Raw genomic sequence first — 22,269 nt, 5'->3', positions numbered from 1 at the left:
CAATAAAACTTTTCCTTTTTTAAATTCTTAACCCACGACTCTGTAAAAAATGTACACTAACATTTAGGGCAAAGTTATTAGATCAAGAATACTAAAATTAAATAGTTCGTGAGTGTATGTGAAAATCTAACTAAACACACCCAAACAAAATCCGAGTTATGGTCCTGAACAGAATACTTGAACATATTTTTCAGTAAATATTAGTCACTGATCACCTGTTAGGCTGGTTCATCCATCTTGAGAAAAGAGGACAAACCAAACTAACATTAAATATTATGAATGAACCAGAAAGGGCTAAACGATACTTACACGTTTAGAATACTATATATATTTACACAATGAAGTAGTTTGGGCGGCTTTGTCTAAATTAAAACAGTCCCACCAAAATTATACCAAAAAATTATACATTTTTATACGTCATCCTGCAGTGGTGTGAGGCAAGGGGTTTACGCAAAATGCTTCACCATTTGGGGCCACATGTTGACACGGTCAAAACCTTTTTGAGCTATTTTTCTCCTACGTCATTGGTTTGCGGTTAATGCTTTCATATATTAACATTTAATTTGCTTATAACCACCCTGCTGCTACTAACACTATTTACACGACATTACACGTTCTTTTTATCATGCTTCTAGTGAATCTGCGACTTGGACCACCTGCATTCATAAGCTTTGGCCTCTTGGCATCTCGTTCATCAGAATCAAATGCTAGTGGCTCTTCCTTGCTAACTAAAGTATTATCTTCAACACTTGCATTGTGAGTCAAATCAAATATTTGATGGGCTGCTGAATTCATATTATTCCGGACTGAGGAACGAGACTTAACACTCACATCAACATCATTTGCGTCAGGAGAATCCGGAACAATGTAGTCTTTAACATCATCACCAGAGCCAGAGGTTGATAAATACTCAAGTACTATCTTGTCTGGAATGCTGGACTCCTCGATTTTCTCAAGAGGCTGGTCTTCATGAGTAGCTGTATTCGATGTTCTTGAATGAGAATGGCTCTCAACAGCTTCCACAAAATTTACAGAGAATCCATCCTGAAATGTTTCTGATGCTCTATGATCATTGCTGACATATGTAGATGGGAAATCATATGCCAATATACCAACCTGAGAATTTTCTCTCTCTAATGATAAAGCAGTCTCCTCACCAGACTCTTCAATTTCCTGTATTAGAGCAAGAAAAGTGGAACTCTTCAGTTGCTTTATGATTTTTGCTGTCGATTTAACTACTTTAAGCAGATGAATAACTGGGTAACCATTTTATTTCACTTGACATTCTAGCCTGTGAAATATCACAAGCTTTTTTTATTCTAAATGTCAAACTAATGAATTTTTCTACACATTTCATTTATATTTTACTTTTGTGATTTAGTGGCATATATTTGAGTTTTGGGATGAATTGTTCACAGGCTGTCCAAGTTCGCCTACCCCCTTGTATCAAGGGCAGAAGCTGAAACTATGTTGCCGGTAGATCATTCCTTTTAATTCCATCTGCCGTAGAAATGCTTTTAACATGACTCAGACACCTAAAAAATATGTAGTTAAAGCTTCTAATAAACACATACATCTATATTATGACAATTCCAGATAGAAAATTAATAGGATCTGCATTTAGCAACCCTGGGTCGTCTTTCAAGGTAGGCTAACGTTGAGTAGAAAACATACCAGCAGAATAGGAACAAATTGAAGATAATATGAAACTAATATTAATAATCACAGTAATCAATTCAATGATTGAAATTCCTTTACCTCTAATGGTGACAGGAAGCCCCTCTGATGACATGCTGGCATCTGCAGACAATCAGAATGTGAAGTTACAACAGCCGCTTGTAAGTCCTTGGAAACAAGTCCAGAACCTGTCAAACATATTGGAACTCTTATGTGTGAAGCTGTTGGATACTGAATATCAGTAGTCTCCAGTTCAGTAGAGGAATTCGAAGGATTTTTCCCATGCCACAAGGCTGGATAACAACCCCTTAGGGAATCTTCTTCCACTTTGGGATTGACAATAATGGAAGGATCTTCAGAGGGATGACCTTTGTCAAGGCAATCAGTAGGAGGTGCATGCAAAGAATTATTTTCAAATATATCATAAATTAGGTTCTGTATATGAGATCGTTTCAGAGAAGCCTCTGGTGGAGGGAACCAATTACTGCTCAACTGAAAAAAAGAGAAATTTAACTGTGACTCAACTGCAAATATTAACAAATGAAACATGTAGCATCTCACACAGACCAGTGTCAAGATGTTTTTATAAATGCAGGTGCCACTAAAAACAGACACATGTAGAATGTTGGTAATTAAGAAAGACTATTCATCTAAGTAACCCAGTCGGTAAAATAAAGGTAAACTCACAAGCAACCAAACACACATCTGATACACCCTAACACAAGTACCAAATGCAATCAAAAATTGACAAGCTTATGTAAAATAAATAAATAAATGATAAAAAACAGAATAGAGTGTAAAACACTTTGCATAAGAACATTACAATCTTTGGGAGGGGATAAAAAGACACTGTAAGGAAAAATAGGAGCATCATTTGTACATGTAATGAACTGAATTATGTGTCGAGGAACCATTTCACATATCATGTCTACAATATGTAATCAATTGCTCAAAAGATTTCTCCAAATAAAATATTTTTACAGCAGCTTATGACAAGTCATCTTTAGACATTCACTGCTTTGGTTGAACTAAATGCAGGGAATGACTTCATTAGTTTAGCTCATATATTCCTTAATTGAAGTTCCCTAATCTCTTCTTAATTTCAGAAAAAAAAAGGCAGAGTGCCATAGGAGCATGCATATTGTCACGACTTTCCTAAAATTTTCTTGTCCAGCATAGCACTTGATGGAACCAGCCAGAGCATCATCTGATTGGAGAATCATGAATGCAAGATACAACAACAATGATGCTACTTGAGAAATTGAAATGAAACTTAGTCAAATATTATATCACTGAAAATGCAAAATGATATTACATATCATGTTCAAGTTTTGATGCAATGGGCAGTCCACTCACAAAGTTGGAGGACTTTGTTATCATGAAAGGGTTAAAGTTCATTGGAGCTTCTTCCAGAAAACGTTCCACATAGTGTAGCAAAAAGAGACCACAATCATATAAATTTTCTTGCTGGGGGAGCTGAAATAGAAAAGAAAGAAAAAACAGAAGTCAATAAAAAGTTGCACTGGATTCCTTATATTTATATGAAAGAGACTACCTCAAGTGAGATGAATCTCAGATGTAAAAATTTAGAAGAAACATCATCCACCACATTACTGTGCCTCTCTTTCCATTCTTCACATAGGTAACTGTCATTTCAAAAGATATAAAAGAAAGCATTGTCAGATTCAGTACAATGACAGAAAACAGATGAATTCTACTTAAACAAGTTTTTACTTGATTAAATAAAGTTTCATTTCAACTAAATTTTGTAGTTCATATCAACAATTTTTGTATGGAATGAAATTCTAAGAAGAGACCTTTGGAAACTATCAGCAAGCTACCTTTGGAAAACATTCTTGAGACCTTTATGACTTCCTCTAAGGGAATCCATGTGCAAGATGCAAGCTACTTTGGAAGATTCATTAATTTCTTCATCGACAAGACAATCAAATAACATGAAGAATAGCCGAATAAGAAATAGAACAATAACTCAAAGGAAAGATATCTTACCTTTGAAGCATGTCACTTCACCCGGATGACAAATGGCAATCAAACTCCAGTGAAGACTGTCATCAAGACACATATAATTCTTGAGAGGCAACAAAATCCATATGCTGCAAGCAAGATATTGCCTGGGACTATTACCTGTAGTTTACGGGAATGAAGATATAATCCTTTTCAAAAAGGTTCACTTTTCTTGTCCATTTGCGTACACGTTGAAATGCTGCTCTACCATCACAAGCACTTGATGAATCTTTGTCTAAATCAGCAAGCTTACGAAAGAAGAAGCTATTGAAAAAGTGAAACCTGTTCTGTTCATCAGTTGGGAGTTTACTTTTCAAATACCTATAGATATGCCAGATTTAGCAAATGTCAGTTCATATGACAAACGATGGGGAATTTTATAACAAGATTTTCAAATCAATTTCTATCAGGCTAAAAAACGAAGTGAGACTGATAAAGATCAAATATGTGCATTTATGAGAAAAGATGGGTGAACACTACTTTCTGAATAATAAATTGCAGAAACATCCTCGGCTTGAATCCATAAAGGTTATAATTTCTGCTACTATGCTTACTTGATATAAAAGTCAATGATAGTATCATTAATGAATGTCTGAGGCTGTAAAAGCTCAATATCTCTCATACTAATAGAAACAGCATCAGGCTCCCCCATCGGATAAATAACCTCATCAAAAGCCTCATCAAAGCTGCAGAATACATTATTACATTAACAAATAATTTCTCATCAATAATTATCATACTAAACTGATAGAGATTTCCTAATACCAAAAATAGAATTGCTAAATAAATGCACAAAAGTCAAAAGATTTTAACCATCAGAACCAAGCTTTATGGAGTGGCATGCAAAAACAAGCTAAGGGTATGTTTATTATAACACTCGATGCCACAGATCATATTTCAAAAAAGTGCAATAACGGAAGTAAAAATGTTGGACTTACTTGGGAAAATAATGCTTTTGAGAGAAAAAGCAGTCCTTCCCCAATGCAGAAATATTTCCATTGTTTTCTTCATCAATACTGCATGGGGGAATAAAATGTAACCCTAATAAACACCTTATAATATTGAGCAACAGACAATTGAACAGTTAAGTATTAAAGCATCCAAAAAAAAGACTATTGAAAGACAAAATGAGGATAACATTTCACGAAAAACAACACTGGAAACTAATACAAACTGAAATCCATCTCACCACGACAGAAACTGAAAACTAAATAGGATGAGATACTAAAACATAATACAAATTGATATAGACATATGAAATCTATCTAAGTTGAAAATGATCACCCTGTTGAATTATATATTAATTAAGGCAGAGAGAGCACAACATTATATAGATACACCTTCAGCCTTGCTCTTCATTTCCTATGATCAGTGATGATAAGAGAATTTGTCATGCTTTCTTTGATCCATAAAAATAGTAAAATACATAATTTGGGTTATAAAAGCAAACATCATTACAATTAGAAAATATGTTTTACACTCCATTGAATTACAAATAACATTCTTACTCAAGAAGAGGGCGAGCCCTGGTGCAGCGGTAAAGTTGTGCCTTGGTGACTTGTTGGTCATGGGTTCGAATCCGGAAACAGCCTCTTTGCATATGCAAGGGTAAGACTGCGTACAACATCCCTCCCCCATACCTTCGCATAGCGAAGAGCCTCTGGGCAATGGGGTACGAAGTTTTTTATTCTTACTCAAGAAATGTACTCCATATATCTGTGTATCTCATGTCCAATAGTTTGATTGCCTCTTCTGCCTTGTACCAACACGAATCATAGACTGCAAATTTCAACAGCTTAAAACCTGCACAAATTGTTAAGCAAATTATTGATAGGTTTGACATGAGGTACATCTGTCTAAATTATAACAAGATGATCAACCTAAAAATAAAAAAATAGACAGAAAATTATAACCAGCAAATAGTATGGTGTCCGTCTAAATTATCCTTGAATAAGGGAATTTATTAAAATGGAATATCAAATCAAATAAAAAAAAAAGGATAAATGAAATGAAAATCATATCCATATACTCACCAACACAATTGCAATTAATTAAGAATTTCAAATTTAAAAACATAAGGAGAGAACATATATACTCTGTATTGATGCACATAAAAAATATCATTAACATAAATTTCAAAAATAGTCACACCTGGATTTTGATTTGTATTTTCAGCTTCTGTATAATCCTTTGGTTTAAGGATAAGGATGATCGAGGCTGTTTCAATCTACAGACAGAAGACAATCAAATTTATTTATGAGAGATTAATAAAACAAGAAAAAAAGAAGAAAAGAAAAAGCAACTTACATTTCCAAACCAATATGATTCAATTTTTATAATCTCTTCAGTTGCCCACTCAATTTTAAAAGTTTCCCTCGTTCTATTGATTGTTGAGCCTTCAAGTTTCAGGGAGTTGCATGAGAATGTTAACCAAGACCTAGTGGAATATAAATCCTCATATTGAATAAAATCAGGGATGACATCAACCACCTTTTCTATGTCGTTCTGCACATAAGAAACCAGTACAGTTTATTGGAAAAAAAGAAATTCATACATGCATTCAATGTCGCAAAGAACTAGATTAAGCATAAAATATTTCACTTTAAAGCAAATATTATTAAATAAAAACCATTGCAATGAAAGATCTACAGTTACATGTATGTACAATAATAAACAGGGTTTTAGAAACTATCTTTTAAGACTGAGTTGACAGATCAGATCACAAGCAAACCAAATGAATTGAAGAGTATCAAAAAGGGTGAAAAAATAACAGATTTTAGTTTTCAAAATAATTGTAAAAAAAAAAAGAGGTCTATCATATCAACCATTAGGAAAACCAACAAAAGTGCAGAATAACATAACACTATAGCAAGGAAATAAATAATTCCATTTTATACAACATTCCTTTAAAAGGAATCTCAACACCACACATACCTTTTAGGTCATTTAACATAATAATTTTCTACATACACTTCTTCCAATTTCAAATTATCCTGTGATGAGTTTTCACATGAATAATTTTTTTTCAACATCAACAAGTAATCAAAATCAAATCAATTTTAAGACTAAGATTAACACTGATTCACCCTTTATGCCAATTTTCCACCGATGATGGTCGTGAGAACCATTCAAAACCTCGACAATGACACAATTTTCCACCATCCTTTGCCAATGAGCACTCTCCGAGAAAGAACCAAAACCATGTGAACGTTAATTCAGAGGATCATTTCAATGTGAGGGATTTTCTTATGAAGAGGTCTTATTTGTTTGGGTTCAAGTGGAGTCTCGCATCGGAGAGGATGGCGATGGAAGCTGACATGGCTTTGTCGTGACAGAATTGGTGATGGAGTAATGATTTTTGGAGCAAGAGGCCTTTGTTGTTTGGGTTGCATGGGAAGCCAAGGGTGTTTTCATTTTGGTATTACAGGGGGTTGTCAAAGTCAAGCATGAGATATGGCGGCGGCGGGAGTTCGTTTGATTAAGCAAGTCAATAACAAGTCTGATGATTCCTGAATGTGAATTGTCGTGAGTATGAAGATAATAGAGTCACATGCATTCACTTAAGGGTGTTTTAGTCTTAGTTGTCAGTTGTTTTTAAATGTAATCTGAAGGCTATCATTAAAGGTTCCCATTTCTTATCTTAAGAAGTTTCCCGTTAGTTATAAGGTTGGCTTGGTGGTGAAGAGGAGAGGTCATGGGTTCGAATCCCAGACTAACAATTAACAACTAACATTTGCCAATAAAAAAAAGTTTCTCATTTAAAAACACACACACACACACTCTCCCACATTCCCTCATTCCTTCCTTTTGTGGTCTCTCCTACTTTAATTGTCATGATACTATTACTTAAAATGCCATAATCTGATTTCTTTCCCCCTAAAGCAAAAGAGATAAGAGAACGTAGAACAAATTTCATTTTTTTCCAAAATGAAACCGAAGTTTTCATATGCAATCTCCACAGACTACAACAATCAGGTAACACAATTAAGCAAATAATTATGAAATCATGACAAGTACACTTACAATTTCAAATGCAGCAGAATCATGCTCCACTAGCTGGTCTCCGAAGTTAACTAAAATAACAAGAATCAAAACTGACAATTAGTAAAGAAAAAACCAGTACATAATAAGAGACGGTCAGTACTGATTAGCAAAACAACAATACCCCAAATGTCGCTTGGAAAATCTTAAAGCAAGGAAAAAGAATACCTTCATCTTCTGAGGGATTTGAAGTTGAAGTAGAAGTTGAAGTCGAAGAGGAACTTATTTGATTACTATCGGCGGCATCAGAAACCACATCAAGTGACTGATTCTGTAACAAAATTAAATTAACAGTCAACGAAAAAATCCACGACTTTCTTTCGCCCGAAGCAAGGAAAAGCATGACATGCAAAAGAAAATGATTAATAATTACTTTCCAGTCAAAATCGCTTTCAACGAAATCAGAGTGGCCTGGAATCTCTTCATCAGCGGAGTGTTGCAGCAGTGTGTCTATTGAACACGGAATATCACATTTGCCTTGATTATCAACAACATCGTGACCACGGCCGCCATCACCATCGTCGCTGTCGTCAACAACAACCTCTAAAGGTTTGTTGGCAACTTCCACCGGTGAGCGCTCCATTTCATCTTCTTCTGAATCACACGAAACATGAGAAAAAACACATAAACGATAATCAGGCACACGAAGAAGGACGAAAGAGTTGGTGCATGGATGATCCATACCTTGTTCGGAATCGAGGTCAATAGGATCGGCGGTAACGTCGTTGGAGAGAGGTTTGGAATTGGTACCGCTCGCAACTGCAGAGAAGAATGATGAGAAATGAAGGAAGGAGAGATTGAAAGAATGGAGTGAGTGAGTGTGACTTACAGGCTTGGAGGAAGTCGTATTTGGTGACGGGGGAAGAGCGAGACCTGCTAGTGCTAGGGTTCGCGAGCTTGCGGAGAATCCTCCGAGAGGTCTTCTCGACGTTCTCGTCTTCGTCATTGAACTCAAAAACTTCGAATTTCTTGGTCGAGGAAGAAGAAGAAGAAGATGATCGCGTGCGCCGAGTCATGGAGCGAGTGAGTGAAACCGATTCGGAAAGCGAAGAAAATCAGAAATGTCAGTTTGATAAAGTGTTATGCGTTATTATATTTATATATGCATTTGTTGGATTTGGAGAAGCAATGTTTGTCTTTAGGATTTCCTTTTCCTTTCTTTCTATTTCAACTAATGGATGGACGGTACCTTCTTCACTTCACTCGCTCCAGTCAACTTCCTTCCACCAAATTAAATTCATGGCTTAGTCCCTGTAATTCAGTGATTTTTTTGTAAAAAAAATAATTAATTCTTATAAATTATGTTTCTTTTTCTTTATAAAATTTTAGATATCACTTTTTTAATGTTTAAAATATTATTTGCAGTCGTTTAACATAATTTATAATAATTAAAACAAAAAAATTAGAAGAAAAAAATATACACCAAACTATCAGAACAAAAAAAATATTTAAATCAAAATCAACTTTGACCGCCAATTTGATTTTTTTTTAAAAAATCAAAATTTTATCTAATAAAATATTATTTGTAGTGGTTTAAAAACTAAAAGCAAACAAACGTAAATTAAAACAAAAAAAATACACTAAATTATCAGAACAAACAAATATTTAAATCAAAATCAATTTAGACCGTCAATTTGATTTTTTTAAAATCAAAATTTGATCTAATAATAATTGAAATAGAATTTAATATAATATTTCCTGCTCGTAATGAAAAACTAATTAGTAGTGAATAGCAAGAGAAAATAATAATTTTATAAAATTAATTTTATGTATTAATTTATTTATAGATTTTTTTATCTATTATTAATATTATAAAAGATGTAAATGAAAAAATTAGTTATTCTGAAATTTATTTATCTTGTTATACAGTAACTATTATAGGATGGAGGGAGTACATAATTTTTTTTCACACTTTTAATTAACTTTATGTGACTTGTATGATGATTAATATCAAAGTCAATATTAGTCTTTTGTTATTTTATTATTTATGGTGATATAAATGTCATTTTTAAAGTTCATGAGGTTTTAAGATGTTATTTAATTCTATATTATATTAAATTTTTTTATTAGTAAATAAAGTAAAATTAATTTTAAAATAAGTTTAATAGTTATATAAAATATAAAATAATTTTATATTATCATTCAATTACAAATAATTCTTAGTATAATTTTTAAAATAGTTATTGTAAAACCTAATAAATTTATCCATACATATAAATTGTAACGGGATGATATTTTATATTGTCATGGTGTTTTTCTCTTTTAAAATTTATATAAACATAAATAAATAAATAATTTTAAAAATACTGAAAAACTAAGACAAACCAAAATGCAAAACATTGCTATAACTTAAATTTGATATTAAATCTAAATTGGATGAAATTGAACCATATATTATTTTTATAATAAGCTTGGATAACTTTTTACCAAAGAATTAAAGGAAACTCGACGTAGGCCCGATCTTATACTTAGTTTCGATGCCGAATAATTAAACCATAGGTAATCAGTAAGCACGAATATGTATATTAAGATCAACCTTGAATTAAGATCAACATAGCTAACAACCTCTATAGCTCACACTAGTGCTTATATAGCCCCGTTGGTGCTCATTGTTAGTGACTAGCTACTGGCTAGAACAGAGAGTTCAAGTGCTGAGCTGAACAATTTGTGCTTAAAGTAAATTAGTAAATTAGCATTAACTAGATCTATTTTTGCATATAATCATACGATAATATTGTCACAATGATGCATATAACTAGTGCAAATCATGACTTCCTAAATGTCAACGGTGTTCAATTGGGTTATCATGCACATGATTAAGTGTATGTTTGTTTTATTGTCACAAACAGACTTTTAAGACAAAATGGGATTTACAAAAACACTTAAACTCTTTCTTTTATAAAATTGAGTTTCTAAATCATTAAATTTTTCTTAAAATTCATGCACTGTATTTTAAACGAAAATCCAAACATATCCTAAGTTTTAAACATATAAATGATAATACAAAATAATCCGTCGAAACATGATTTTGATATCCAATATAATAATAGATCACACACACATATTTGATTTTATCATAATTCTCATGAATATACTTTATTTTTTAAAGTGCACCTCTTCACTTTACAAAAATCAAATAGAAATTTGATATCCACCGCATCATAAACCACACAGTATAGTTTAATGTATGCATAAACTAATAATATGTGTATTTATATACCCATAAAGAATTTTAAATACAATAGTAATAAAAATTATTGAATTAGTTCCCATTATAACGTTCAAAATTCCAAATCTTCTTTTTTCCTAATTAAGTTAGATGTACTGTTAATTAAATTTTGTTTTGTGTGGATTTTTTAACTTAATTTTAATACTAAAGAAGTAATAGATTGAAGTATAGATATGAGAAGGAAAACTAAAATCATTTTCCTCACAAATATGGAGATAATATCATACCTAAACCATATCCATTAAGAAGGTTCTACTAATTAACAAACACGAATTACTAGAAAATAAATATTCAGTTGGGGCAATCGTAGAATGTCATTGTTCTAAACTTAGAGATGACCCACCATATATATACGTGAACCATTTTATCCTTGGTGATTCACTCTTCCTTTTCACACTAACTAAAACGCAGTATCATGGTCCCCTCATTGCTCAGAAACTCTGTACTTTGAGCCAGCAGGAAAAGATAGCCTGCAAGGCAAATCAAAACAACTAATCATTTTTACAAACAATCATTCGAGTTGCATGCATGAAAATAATTAAGTTTTTATTGTCTTATAATCAAACATTCGGATTTTTGTTTCCTGTTATTCCTCACAATATTTATTCACGAGTTCTAAAACACTACAAAAACAAAATTCATTATGATTTTTTTCAAGAATTAGTCGCACGCCTTCCAGAAACTTACCCCAACGTGAGGGAGGTGTCAAAGGACCGGCCTTGTTCATGCTCGTGTCTCTGGACCGAACATATTTCATTCCTCGGTTTTATCCTCTACAATGACAAAGAAGAGGAACAATATTAAGGAAAAAAATTATATGCTAACAAAAAAATGTCTTGTATCGAGTGTCTTAAAAACATTAATTATTTTGAGAGATTTTTTTATAAAAAAAAAAACATTATTTAAAATAAATATTTTTTATTCATAATTATGATTGGATTACATTGAAAATCACAATAGAGTATACTTTTAACACTTTTTTCATAAATTAAAGACATTTTATCACTTTTAATTTCATATTCAATATCTTAAAAACACTTGTTAGTATTTTCTTTAAAAAAAATTATATAGTTACAACCATTGGAAATGTTAGTATAGACATAGATATACAGGTAGGGGGAAATACATGAAAGTTCTCAATCTAGCAACTGTTATTAAGTTCTATGAGAAAGAGATCGGTCAAAACTCAAAAGGAAAGGTAAGCATCTTATCTTTAGTGGCCGAATTATTAATTCTAACAAGTACCCATTATATTTCTTATCATTTTTGTAAAGTCCCAAAGAGAGTTCTAAACATTCAAAGATTTTTTTTTTATTTTGAACGAAAATAATTATTGATTAAATTTTATTTATTTTTTATCAAACTTTAAATTAATCAAGATTTCTTTTTTATGATAAACGGGGGATTAAGACAAAAAAAATTATGAACAAGCAGAGACATAAATAAGAGAGTAGTAGCTTATTGGTGAGTTGGAATCAACCATGCATGTCAGCCTAAAAAGGGGAGGGTTGGGGTCAATTATCTTAATCTCTTCAATTGTGTTTCCTTGGAAAATGGAAACGTAGACTCATGGTTGATAAGAATGTCATTTGGTATAACATTTTGTTTGAATGATGTTCTTCCCTACAGACCAAGAGGAAGTCACATTGTTCCATTATGACCTTACCTCGAGTCATAATTAATCTTGGAATCTATTCACTCAGGTGCAATTTGCGAGGCGACAACAATGAGGAATGAGCACGTGCTATGAAAAATCCTTTCGAACAAGAAGAAAATGAGAATTTATGGAATGAACTGTAAACAAACCGAAGGAAGGAACATTGAATCCGAAGTAGAAGACTTGTGGAAAGTTCAATCCATGCTATAGTGTCATAGATCATGAACACGGGCGAGACCAAATTTGCACTTTACAATATCTTACATGGAAAATGCATGAGGATCTATGGGAAGACAAAAATGAGAGATTCTCGGTTGCAATTTGTAAATGGTCTCAAAATACAACAAATTGAAAGCAAACCTAGCCGAGTGTAATCAAGCAAGGATGACTGTAGCGGGGTATAATGGGAAGTGGGACTCTGAAGGTATTATGGGAAGAACTCGCAAAATTATGAACAAATACGTACCCATGTGCAGTTGGGAAGGTTACGGTTGTGGAACTGTGATTAATTGAAGGTAACTAATTACTTAATGTTAAAGATACTAGTACTATATATGTTAAGATGTTATAAGCTGTAGGGTTAATCTATATATATTAATTAATAGTTTAAATTTAGTGCAAGTCTTTGGACTTGTAACTATGCAACCGATTCTATCTCGAATTTTATTTTATGGTAATGAAATAATAGAAAGACTATTAAGAAACCCATCACCTGTTTCATCAGCCTGTTATCTTCCATGAGTTTGTTTCCCTGCATTGAGAAAAGAGAAGTGATAACTAAACATCATGGAGCCAGAGTGAGAGAGATTATTAAGACAAACGTATGTTGCAACAATATTATGATGACAAACTATATTTGACATCTTTCAGTTAAACACATTCCGGATTAGTAGTGTGATAGTCATATATTATAATAACAAATAATTTAATTGATATAGAAAATTAATACATATTATCAATACATCAAATATTTATATAAACCATCGTATTCTTAGTATAAACTCGTGATTATACTAATAATTTGAGTTTTTCTAGATAAAGGCTATACCAATAGAATTAATCCAAATATATAATATTTTGTTTGTTAGTAAATGAGATTTTGTCCTAAGTTTAATCATATATAAAACATATTAAAATAGGTTAAAAAGAATTTATGAGAGTCATAAATTATTTTTATAAGCTTAAATAAATTCTATATAGAAGCTCTCTAAACACCCCATGTCTAGATTCTAGAACTGTTATTATAATATGATGCACCATCTATATATCAATTTCCTTTTTTTTTTTACAGTAATCTATATATCAATTTCCTAATTTAATGTTCCTATGTACTTTCAATAATTATATTAATAATTCTATTTTCATTAGATAAAGCCTATAAATTGAGACAGATTTAAGTACTAAACATTAGTATATACGTGATGCATTGTGCTTTACGCATCAACCCTTACTTCAACAAATTTTAAGTACAATTTTTTAAGAAAATTGAAACAATATGGTGTTTATATTTTTATGATCAATTACACTATAATATCACGTTAATTGGTAGTATTTAAAAATTTTAACTATTTAACGATTACAAAGTTTTTTTGGTGTAAGATGAGCCCTTTCAGAATTTACAAGCCAAATTACTTTAGACTTGTAAAAGAGAGAAAAAAAATGGACTTGCAAGAACCAGAATTGGTTCCATTTGGCTGCTCTTTTCTCCAACACATCTACAATCCATCTCGTTTGCGACGATTTCATATCAGAAGGAATTTTCTCAATTTAAATTTTATGGATCAGTGTGTTAAGTTTAATATCTTGACGATGAAGAATAACTCTACCTTTTGCTTAAGAATATCGATCTCTCTTGTAAAATTTTCAACCTGAAAGACACACCATATGTTGTCCCTGTTAAAGAGTATGAATAGAAATATAAATTTGTCCAATCCAGAAAAAAAGTGTTAGAGGAGGGAATCATAAACCTTCGCTTTATAAACTCGGTTCAAGGATGAGACCAGTCGTTCTTCTAATTTCTGAAGCTCCCTTAGGGCCAATCCTTGCAGTTCTTCTCCATTCAGTTGTCTACGATTAAATTGTAAAATTATAATAGATGTGGATTTAAATGCATCATAGAATAAATACTTTTGTGATAAAATTATCAATAGGTTCCGAGTTAGAAATACCTCATTTCACGAATCCTGTCTCCAAATTCCTTGTTTAAATCAGCATAATTACATCTAAGCTGTACAGTCACCAAACAAATTAGACCTGCTCACACTACTAAAAAAATGTCATATACTAACAAGAAAAACGATAAGCATATATATAGTCTTTGTTTTATGTAAGTTAAACTATAAGACTAGATATTGAAGTTTCTCCTTCTCCTAACGATATATAGTTGTGCAATGAAAATATCTGAAGTTCTTGTCCTTGAACTTAAGCCATTGACATCAAAAGCTCCAACTCATTCTAAAGTTTCTCCTCCTCCTAACGATATATAGTTGTGCAATGGAAATATCTGAAGTTCTTGTCCTTGAACTTAAGCCATTGACATCAAAAGCTCTAACTCATTCTAAAGTCTTTTAATTTGAAGATTGACTTAAAACGGATTAGGGAACTCAACATCTTGTGTGGTCAATTTCCTTGTAATCTTTTAGTAAATGTTCTCTTTTATCTAAATATATTTCCAAACACCCTCTTCTGATCTAGTATTTCAATTCATCACTAAACTATTGAATGAAGACTTATCATGAGGATTGGAATCATTGTTGATACAAACTCCGCAAAGTCAGAATGAGTTAGCCACATTGTCTAAAATCTGAAGGGCCTACGAAACACATCCTGATTTCAAGTTAAGAGAGGTTTAAGCAAAATAGGTCTATGATTAGGGATGACAAAAAAAAAAAAACTTGCACCCGCGGATATCCTAGAACCACCCATGGCTCCACCAATTAGAACTTGAAGATATTCTAGAGTTCTAGGTTCTAGCCAAAGCTATTTTCGAGGACTTTCCCTAAGGCTCCCATAAACGGCAGTTACTAGTTACACACTAAGGATCCTCGACATGTAATCTGACTTTCAGATGTAGGGTTTGATCTATCTTGGATAGGACCTCAACCTTCCATTCACTAGTCTTCCAAACAGACCAAATCCCCCAAGACTGGCCTCTCGAGTCCACTAAGGCACAGTCATTAAAACCATGCTTTTGAAATCATTTTTCTAGCTTTAGAAGCATCACAGTGGGTTTCTATAAGAAACAATAAGGAGCAAGCATGCTCTCCACATATATATCTTTTATTATAGGGACGAAAATTCTACGCCCTTTACCCCTACAATTCCATCTAATAATATTCATGATTGAATATATAAAAGCTAAAAAGCCCCGACTATGCTTGACATTGACGCTCATCCAAAACCACTCGTAGCAAGGAGGGAACAATGTACTATGGTATTAAAGAGACATTGAGTGTCTCCGGTCCTTCTCATGTTGAGAGTTATCCTCGTTCAACTTTTCTTACACCTTATGTCATGCATGTTGTGGTTTTCCTTCTTTGTCACCCTCATACACATACATATTATCCAGCAATAGTCAACCCCATAGGCCCTTCTAAGGTCTAACTCCACACATAGCCCTTGCAAAATGTCCCCTGGAATGAATATCAGTTGTGTGATCAATTTTTAACATGGTTCCCATATAGCAGAACTTACCTACCCAGGAAACATTCATTAATTAAATAGTTCAACAGGGAGCCGTCTTAGCACCCTCACCTATACTACAACTCTTCTCACAGATTCCACAATATTGAATACAAAAAAGGCCTCCACCTTTGTACTATCAATTAGTCATTTGCTATAAACCAAGGGTCCTACTCATGATAGAATACATGGTTATAGTCCTCCTCTTTAGGAAATTCAACTAAGTTATAGTCGTTTCACTCGTTTGGCATGTCGATAATCTTGGTATTTCCATTCTTAGTCCAACTTCCTAAGTTAGTTTCTAGCAAACAAAAACTAATCCTCTTACCAAGCACCTTAACCACCAAACATTTCTTCCGAGTTTCCGACCATTTTCTCCACTCCTCATCCGATAGTGGAACTTGGCCAAGCACATATGGGCCGAGTTATCAACCTCTACTTCATTATACCACCTATTGGTAGGTCCTCCCCATCTGAATCTTCTGCGTCATCCATGAACCTATAACCTTCTAGTTCCAAGAGCTTGTCTTTAGGAGGTGTTTAGAAGCGTTTTGTGGACCATATCCAAAAGCATGGTTAAAACCTGAACCGTCGTCACCTCCAACATCCTTTAACTTTACTTTCTTGGAGCTGCAACTAGTGGGTTCTTCCTCTTGCGAAGAAGACCGAGGTTGAACCTAAGCCTCCATGCAAGAAAAAGGAACAGAAAATGAAACGGTTTGAGCAAGAAAACACTAGCAAAAGAAGAAATGTGATCCGGTTTGTATTGTCCTCTTACTTTTAAGGATAAATTATACTACGGTCCAGAATTACCACGTCAGTCATCGTCCAGGCCAACAAAATGGATAACACGTGTTCAACTTACCAAACCAGGAACAACAACACAGCTTAACGGCGTAAGCATTAACGACAATCTTAAATCAACGCTTAATGGATAGAACCGCAAATGTCGTGGTTATCTGGTTTCGAATATAATGTACATATTCTTATCAGTTATCACAGAGTAGGAAGCGAAATACCATAAAGAAAAAAATAAACACTGGTCAAGCCAAACCATGCCTTATGCATGATTTTCTTTCTTTTTCTTCTCCCTGTATCATTTTCTTTGCATTTTGAACGGATAGGTTTGTGTTTCTACTTGCTCTATAGGGGATGAATTTTCTAAAGATGTATACAATATAGGCATTGTTATATATTTCCTCTACAAAGCATTTAATAGAGTTATATATAATATAGCTGATTAGAATCTGTTTCTAGTTTGCTAATTCTTCTAAGTTCTAACCATGACTCTTGCACCAACGGATGATATCAAATTCCATTGAACAAACTGGCCAGTCATATTTGCAGAGGCAGGGCCACATGACATTACTTTTCTCTTTTAGAAGCAAACAAAGATTATTATTGATATCAATCAACAAGAATGGAGGACAAGATAAATTTTTCTGTCGTTCAGGAAGAGAGACGACAACAGCAATTATTTTTGGAAAAAGATATTTGTTGTTATTTTAATTAAAAATAAGAAGAAAGAAATACGATTTGGCAAATATTCACTTATTTGTTGGAGTAACAACTAACTAACCTGTAGCGTGATTTGCGTTAAATTGATAATTTTGTTATTTAAATTTCAAATCTCCGTTTTGTGCCGTTACTGTGCATCTATCCTACAAGACACGTGTCATTCATTTATTGGCCAGGACCACAGCTAGTATGATGACCATAGTATAATTTCTCCTTTTTAAGGGTCAACTTAAATTTTGTAGATTGAGAGTATAAAGCAAACCGGTGCAATATATAGTATATAGTACGTTATAGTAAGTATAATTTCTCCTTTTTAAGGGTCAACTTGCAATTTGGTTTTGAAGCATGTCCAAAAGATGAGATTGATATCAGCAACTAGGCGTCTAGATTTCCATCAAGACAAGTACGGTCGTTCTCATTCAATTTTTTCTCCCAACTACTAGTATTTTCCATGAAAGATAATGTCATTTAAGGCATAATCATAAATATATATAAATCTCTCCACAATAATTTAAATCATAATTTACTACTACTTAATTTATTAGAAATTAACTCTCTCTACTAACCCCAACTCCTGTTAGTAATCATTCTATTTCAAAATGATGGGACATGACACATTCTCACTAATTACTTAGGTTATATTAATTTGAAATTTATGTCCCAAACACAAGAGTGACTTGTTACATTATTTCTTCCTCATAGTCATAAAATCCACTTTAGAAGAAACATAAATACATAATCACAAATATTGTTTTTCTTTTTGCCATTCAAATGCTTGAACACACAATTAAACATCACTAATGAAATTAAAAAATTAAGTAAAAAGTACCTGCTCCGTAGGACATGATTGGTCTAATTTTTCAAGGTTCAGCTCTGACCATAAAATATGCCTTTCAATTACCTTCTGCATACTTCAAACAACAAAAACTACTGCATGTTAATCTCTTTAGGAGAAAAACTTGGATTAAATTATTTGTATCCCCATCATCATGTTTTCTATTTAAACAATAACATTTGGATCTTCTTTCTAATAATAAATAAACAACTTAATTGCATTAAATATCTATTATAAATTTTAGACAAATATCCACATTTAATTGGACAACTAATTGTATAAAAAATAGATTTATTATTTTTATAATACTCCTTCGATTTTACTTTTATGACATTTAAGGTTTTGATACAAATATTAATTAAGAAATATAATTAATATTTTAGATTTTATAATATATATATATATATATATATATATATATATATATATATATATATATATATATATATATATATATATATATATATATATATATATATATATAATGTGACTTTCTAATATATCATTTATCTCTCTAATTAATTATTTTTTTTTCTCATTTACTACACAATGACAACTACTTTCACTAAGGGTATTCCATCAAAAAAAATATTTAATACTTCTTTGGCTTTGTAAAATGACAACTAATTTGAAATATTTTTTGTTGTTGTTACATGGTATAAAGTGAAATGGAGAGACTAACTATCTAAAAAATCATACCAAAAATAATTTCTTATTTGTTTGACAGTGTAAAATTCTGACATTGCATGCATACTGATGAAAGTTGTGTATAAATTAGTTGGTATAAATTTTAGAATTTAATTGGAATGAACTGATAGTGATTTTTTTGCATTATTATTCAATTATGGATAGCTATTATAGTGAATTTATTTACTTCTATAATAATTTCTTTGAAAATTATACCTAACATAATTTTTTATTGGTTTATAATATTTTCCTACATTAACAATGCATAAAAATTAAACTTATAGATTGTATCTTTTCTTTAATTCGTTTTAAATTCGTTCCCCTTAATACTTGATGTTTAATTATAATAAAATTCCCTATCTCCTTTTAGTCAATTGGGTGAATCTTAGGCTAAATTTTGGGGCATAAAATATTTTGATCATGTTTAGGGGCGGCCGACAGTTTGTACGTATTAATTTATTTTACTTTTATAAAATTTTATATTCAAAAAGTTGAAGAAATAACTCTTGACTAAGAATTTTCTGGTGAAAAGTGCAAATAATTTTTACAGAATAAGTTAATTATTATAAAAATTAACTAAGTTAGTAATTCATATAGAAAACTATTAGCCAGTTATTAAATTATTATTAAAAAAAAGTTTACTAAAGTTAGAAGAAATAACATATAGAATTCTCCCGTCTCTAATAGATTTGCTTTTCTTTTTTTCATCTTTGAAAGAGTTTTTAATTTTCTTAGGATTCATTAGGCTAGGATGAATACAAGTTGAACCTTTTGTAAATGATATTTTTCATGGCATTTGCTAAATACGATGGATTTTGTTCTGGGGGACATTCAACATATATATATAAAATTCCTTTGTGTTAGTTATATATAGATTATAAATTAAGGAGATAATTAAAAAGGTTATATGGGGGACATTCAACATATATCAAATTCCTTGTTGCCCTTCAATCCCTAGTGACTTACATCACAGCATAACACAGCACAATGAACATCAACAGCTAATCATTCCCTACTGAGTTACATTCTCACTGCACATTCCCAACCGAGTAGTTTATTGAAAGAGCATGTGAATAAAGTATATATTAAACAGTTCAATCTATAATTTCATGATAAAAAGGGAAGTTAGAAATATTAATAGAGTAGTGATATCCTATCAACTTCTTTCATTTCTTTGTTAGTGACTTGGTGTGTGAACAACAAATGGTGGGTGGTGATAGCGGAAGCGAGGATCAGAGGTCTCAGGATCATAGTTTGTTTTAATACCATGTTAGATTTCAACTTAAAATCAATTGATTTTAAGTGAAATTATCCAACAGATATATAAACTGCATTTCAAGGAGTGAGACAGTCAAGACTTGGGTCCAGATATTTATAGCATCAGTAATATTGCTATATGGAACGTGCGAACCTATTTTACCGAGTGAAAGAATAGTGCATGAATTAGAAGATGAAAAAAAAGCTATATCAACGCAATTAGTACTAGTTGATACGAGTGATAAGCAATTTGGATATGTGATCATAGCTAATTAATTAAAGATTTCTAGTTGGATTTTTGTGAATTGATCTCTCTCTCTCTCTCTGTGGTGAATTTGACCAAACTAATTAAGCGAGAGAGTAATTAAGAAGAGGAAATTAGTACGTACCTTGAACTAGCATAGTCGAAGAGCTTGCCACCAGGTGAAAAGACTATGAGTGCTATCTCAGAATCACAGAGAAGAGAGAGCTCGCGTGCCTTCTTGAAAAGACCACTCTTCCTCTTTGAGAATGTCACCTGCCTCGCAGTTACGTTGTCGATCTTCTTGATCGGTATCTTCCTTCTCACCATTTTCCTGAACAACTCGATCGATCAGGGGAATATATAAGACTATTTATGCAGCTAGCAGCCAATTCTGTTTAGTTTACTTCTGAGGAAAATTCCAGTAAGAGAGGAAATTAAACTAAGGAAGGTGATTACGTTACTTGTTAAGATGGAAGCGCAGAAGAATCCTTGATTGGCGGTCGAGAATGCAGCAGAAGCAACCCTAGCTAGCTAGCCAGGTAGATCATGGGTGATCGATAAAGAAGAAATTAAGAAGCGTAATTAAGTACAAACCTAACCCCCCAGTCCTTGACTCCAAAGAAAGAATGGTGAGGGGAAGACATGAATATGCCACATTTATCTTTCTCCCACTCCCATTCCCAATCTTAATCTTCTTATCTCCTCCCATTTACGATCATCCTAATACTGACACCCGTCCCAACACATTTCCAAAATAATGTTTTTTTAGAGGATTCAAAATAATGTTTTAAAATTATGTTTAAGATGATATTTAATTAATTCATAGTATAGGGTAATTTACTCTAATGATTTGTTCAGATTTAACTCATTTATTTTTTTTAAAACAACTTAATTAAAAGTTTAAACTTTACTTATTAAAAAAATAAAACTTGAATTTGACTTATTTATGTCATTTATAACTTGATTATATTTTTAATATGATTTTTCTTTATATTATTTTTTAACTTATCAATTTAGTATTCAATAAATATTTTAATGCTAGACGATAATATATTTAATAGTGTCTAATTTCATACAAATTCTGTCAAATAATTTTATACAAACATATAATAGAATTTAGTAATTTTATTTCCTCTCTATATATAAAAACGAATTTTAACTTATAAATGTTGTGTTTGACTTGTTTAAATAATTAATTTTAAGTTTAAATTTATTTATTTAATTAAACATTTAACACGTCAAGTATGGAAAATTTACTAATAATTTAGCTCAATTGCACCTAATATAATGTGCTAGTGAGACATGGTTTGTTACATTTAATGGTTAACGTCAATATAAATTTTTTCCTCTTTTCATGGTTAATGGGACAATAAAATTAATAATAAATATTTTTAAATTTATTATTTATGAAATATTAT

The 22,269-nt window shown here is 31.9% G+C and overlaps 2 protein-coding genes across 5 annotated transcripts; both read right to left on the bottom strand.

Moving 5' to 3' along the window:
- Positions 1 to 177: 177 nt before the first annotated feature.
- On the bottom strand, positions 178 to 8,923 carry LOC100790302 (probable ubiquitin-like-specific protease 2A). 3 transcript variants are annotated; one of them, XM_014768241.3, is made up of 18 exons: positions 8,573 to 8,923; positions 8,428 to 8,502; positions 8,117 to 8,337; positions 7,912 to 8,014; positions 7,726 to 7,775; positions 6,010 to 6,207; positions 5,854 to 5,929; positions 5,397 to 5,505; positions 4,641 to 4,718; positions 4,257 to 4,388; positions 3,823 to 4,023; positions 3,688 to 3,743; positions 3,519 to 3,606; positions 3,233 to 3,323; positions 3,034 to 3,153; positions 1,759 to 2,169; positions 1,117 to 1,173; positions 178 to 1,044 (listed from the first exon to the last, which is right to left on the bottom strand). In XM_014768241.3, the coding sequence occupies exons 1-18, from the start codon at positions 8,757 to 8,759 to the stop codon at positions 598 to 600; spliced, it is 2,700 nt and encodes an 899-aa protein (XP_014623727.1). In that variant the 5' UTR covers positions 8,760 to 8,923; the 3' UTR covers positions 178 to 597. The 3 variants fall into 3 exon arrangements, with proteins under 3 accessions (XP_014623727.1, XP_025981576.1, XP_014623726.1); XM_026125791.2 differs by having other exon boundaries at positions 178 to 1,173; positions 3,519 to 3,585; positions 8,573 to 8,921; XM_014768240.3 differs by having other exon boundaries at positions 178 to 1,173; positions 3,519 to 3,582; positions 8,573 to 8,921.
- A 2,244-nt stretch (positions 8,924 to 11,167) lies between these two features.
- On the bottom strand, positions 11,168 to 21,557 carry LOC100779995 (MADS-box protein JOINTLESS). 2 transcript variants are annotated; one of them, XM_006597302.4, is made up of 9 exons: positions 21,308 to 21,557; positions 20,997 to 21,182; positions 18,658 to 18,739; positions 14,798 to 14,856; positions 14,597 to 14,696; positions 14,456 to 14,497; positions 13,342 to 13,380; positions 11,660 to 11,745; positions 11,168 to 11,442 (listed from the first exon to the last, which is right to left on the bottom strand). In XM_006597302.4, exons 2-9 carry the CDS (start codon positions 21,176 to 21,178, stop codon positions 11,397 to 11,399), a joined length of 636 nt encoding a protein of 211 aa, XP_006597365.1. In that variant the 5' UTR covers positions 21,179 to 21,182; positions 21,308 to 21,557; the 3' UTR covers positions 11,168 to 11,396. The 2 variants fall into 2 exon arrangements, with proteins under 2 accessions (XP_006597365.1, XP_003547095.1); XM_003547047.5 differs by having other exon boundaries at positions 21,313 to 21,556.
- Between the last annotated feature and the right edge of the window lie 712 nt (positions 21,558 to 22,269).

Source organism: Glycine max, chromosome 15, assembly GCF_000004515.6.
Source record: "Glycine max cultivar Williams 82 chromosome 15, Glycine_max_v4.0, whole genome shotgun sequence".
Classification (NCBI taxonomy): domain Eukaryota; kingdom Viridiplantae; phylum Streptophyta; class Magnoliopsida; order Fabales; family Fabaceae; genus Glycine; species Glycine max.
The sequence above is the reverse complement of the archived record's forward strand: the minus strand, read 5'-3'. Positions and strand labels throughout refer to the sequence as shown.

What these genes read in the sequence shown, in the direction of transcription:
- LOC100779995 (XM_006597302.4), bottom strand. Translation starts at nt 21,178, where the DNA reads ATGGTGAGAAGGAAGATACCGATCAAGAAGATCGACAACGTAACTGCG. An exon ending in TTCGACTATGCTAGTTCAAG is followed by an intron (nt 18,740 to 20,996) that starts GTACGTACTAAT and finishes TGTTGTTTGAAG; the next exon opens with TATGCAGAAGGTAATTGAAA. An exon ending in TCGATATTCTTAAGCAAAAG is followed by an intron (nt 13,381 to 14,455) that starts GTAGAGTTATTC and finishes TTCTCAATGCAG; the next exon opens with GGAAACAAACTCATGGAAGA.
- LOC100790302 (XM_026125791.2), bottom strand. Translation starts at nt 8,759, where the DNA reads ATGACTCGGCGCACGCGATCATCTTCTTCTTCTTCTTCCTCGACCAAG. An exon ending in AAATACAAATCAAAATCCAG is followed by an intron (nt 5,506 to 5,853) that starts GTGTGACTATTT and finishes CAATTTGTGCAG; the next exon opens with GTTTTAAGCTGTTGAAATTT. An exon ending in ATCATTGACTTTTATATCAA is followed by an intron (nt 4,024 to 4,256) that starts GTAAGCATAGTA and finishes GCATATCTATAG; the next exon opens with GTATTTGAAAAGTAAACTCC.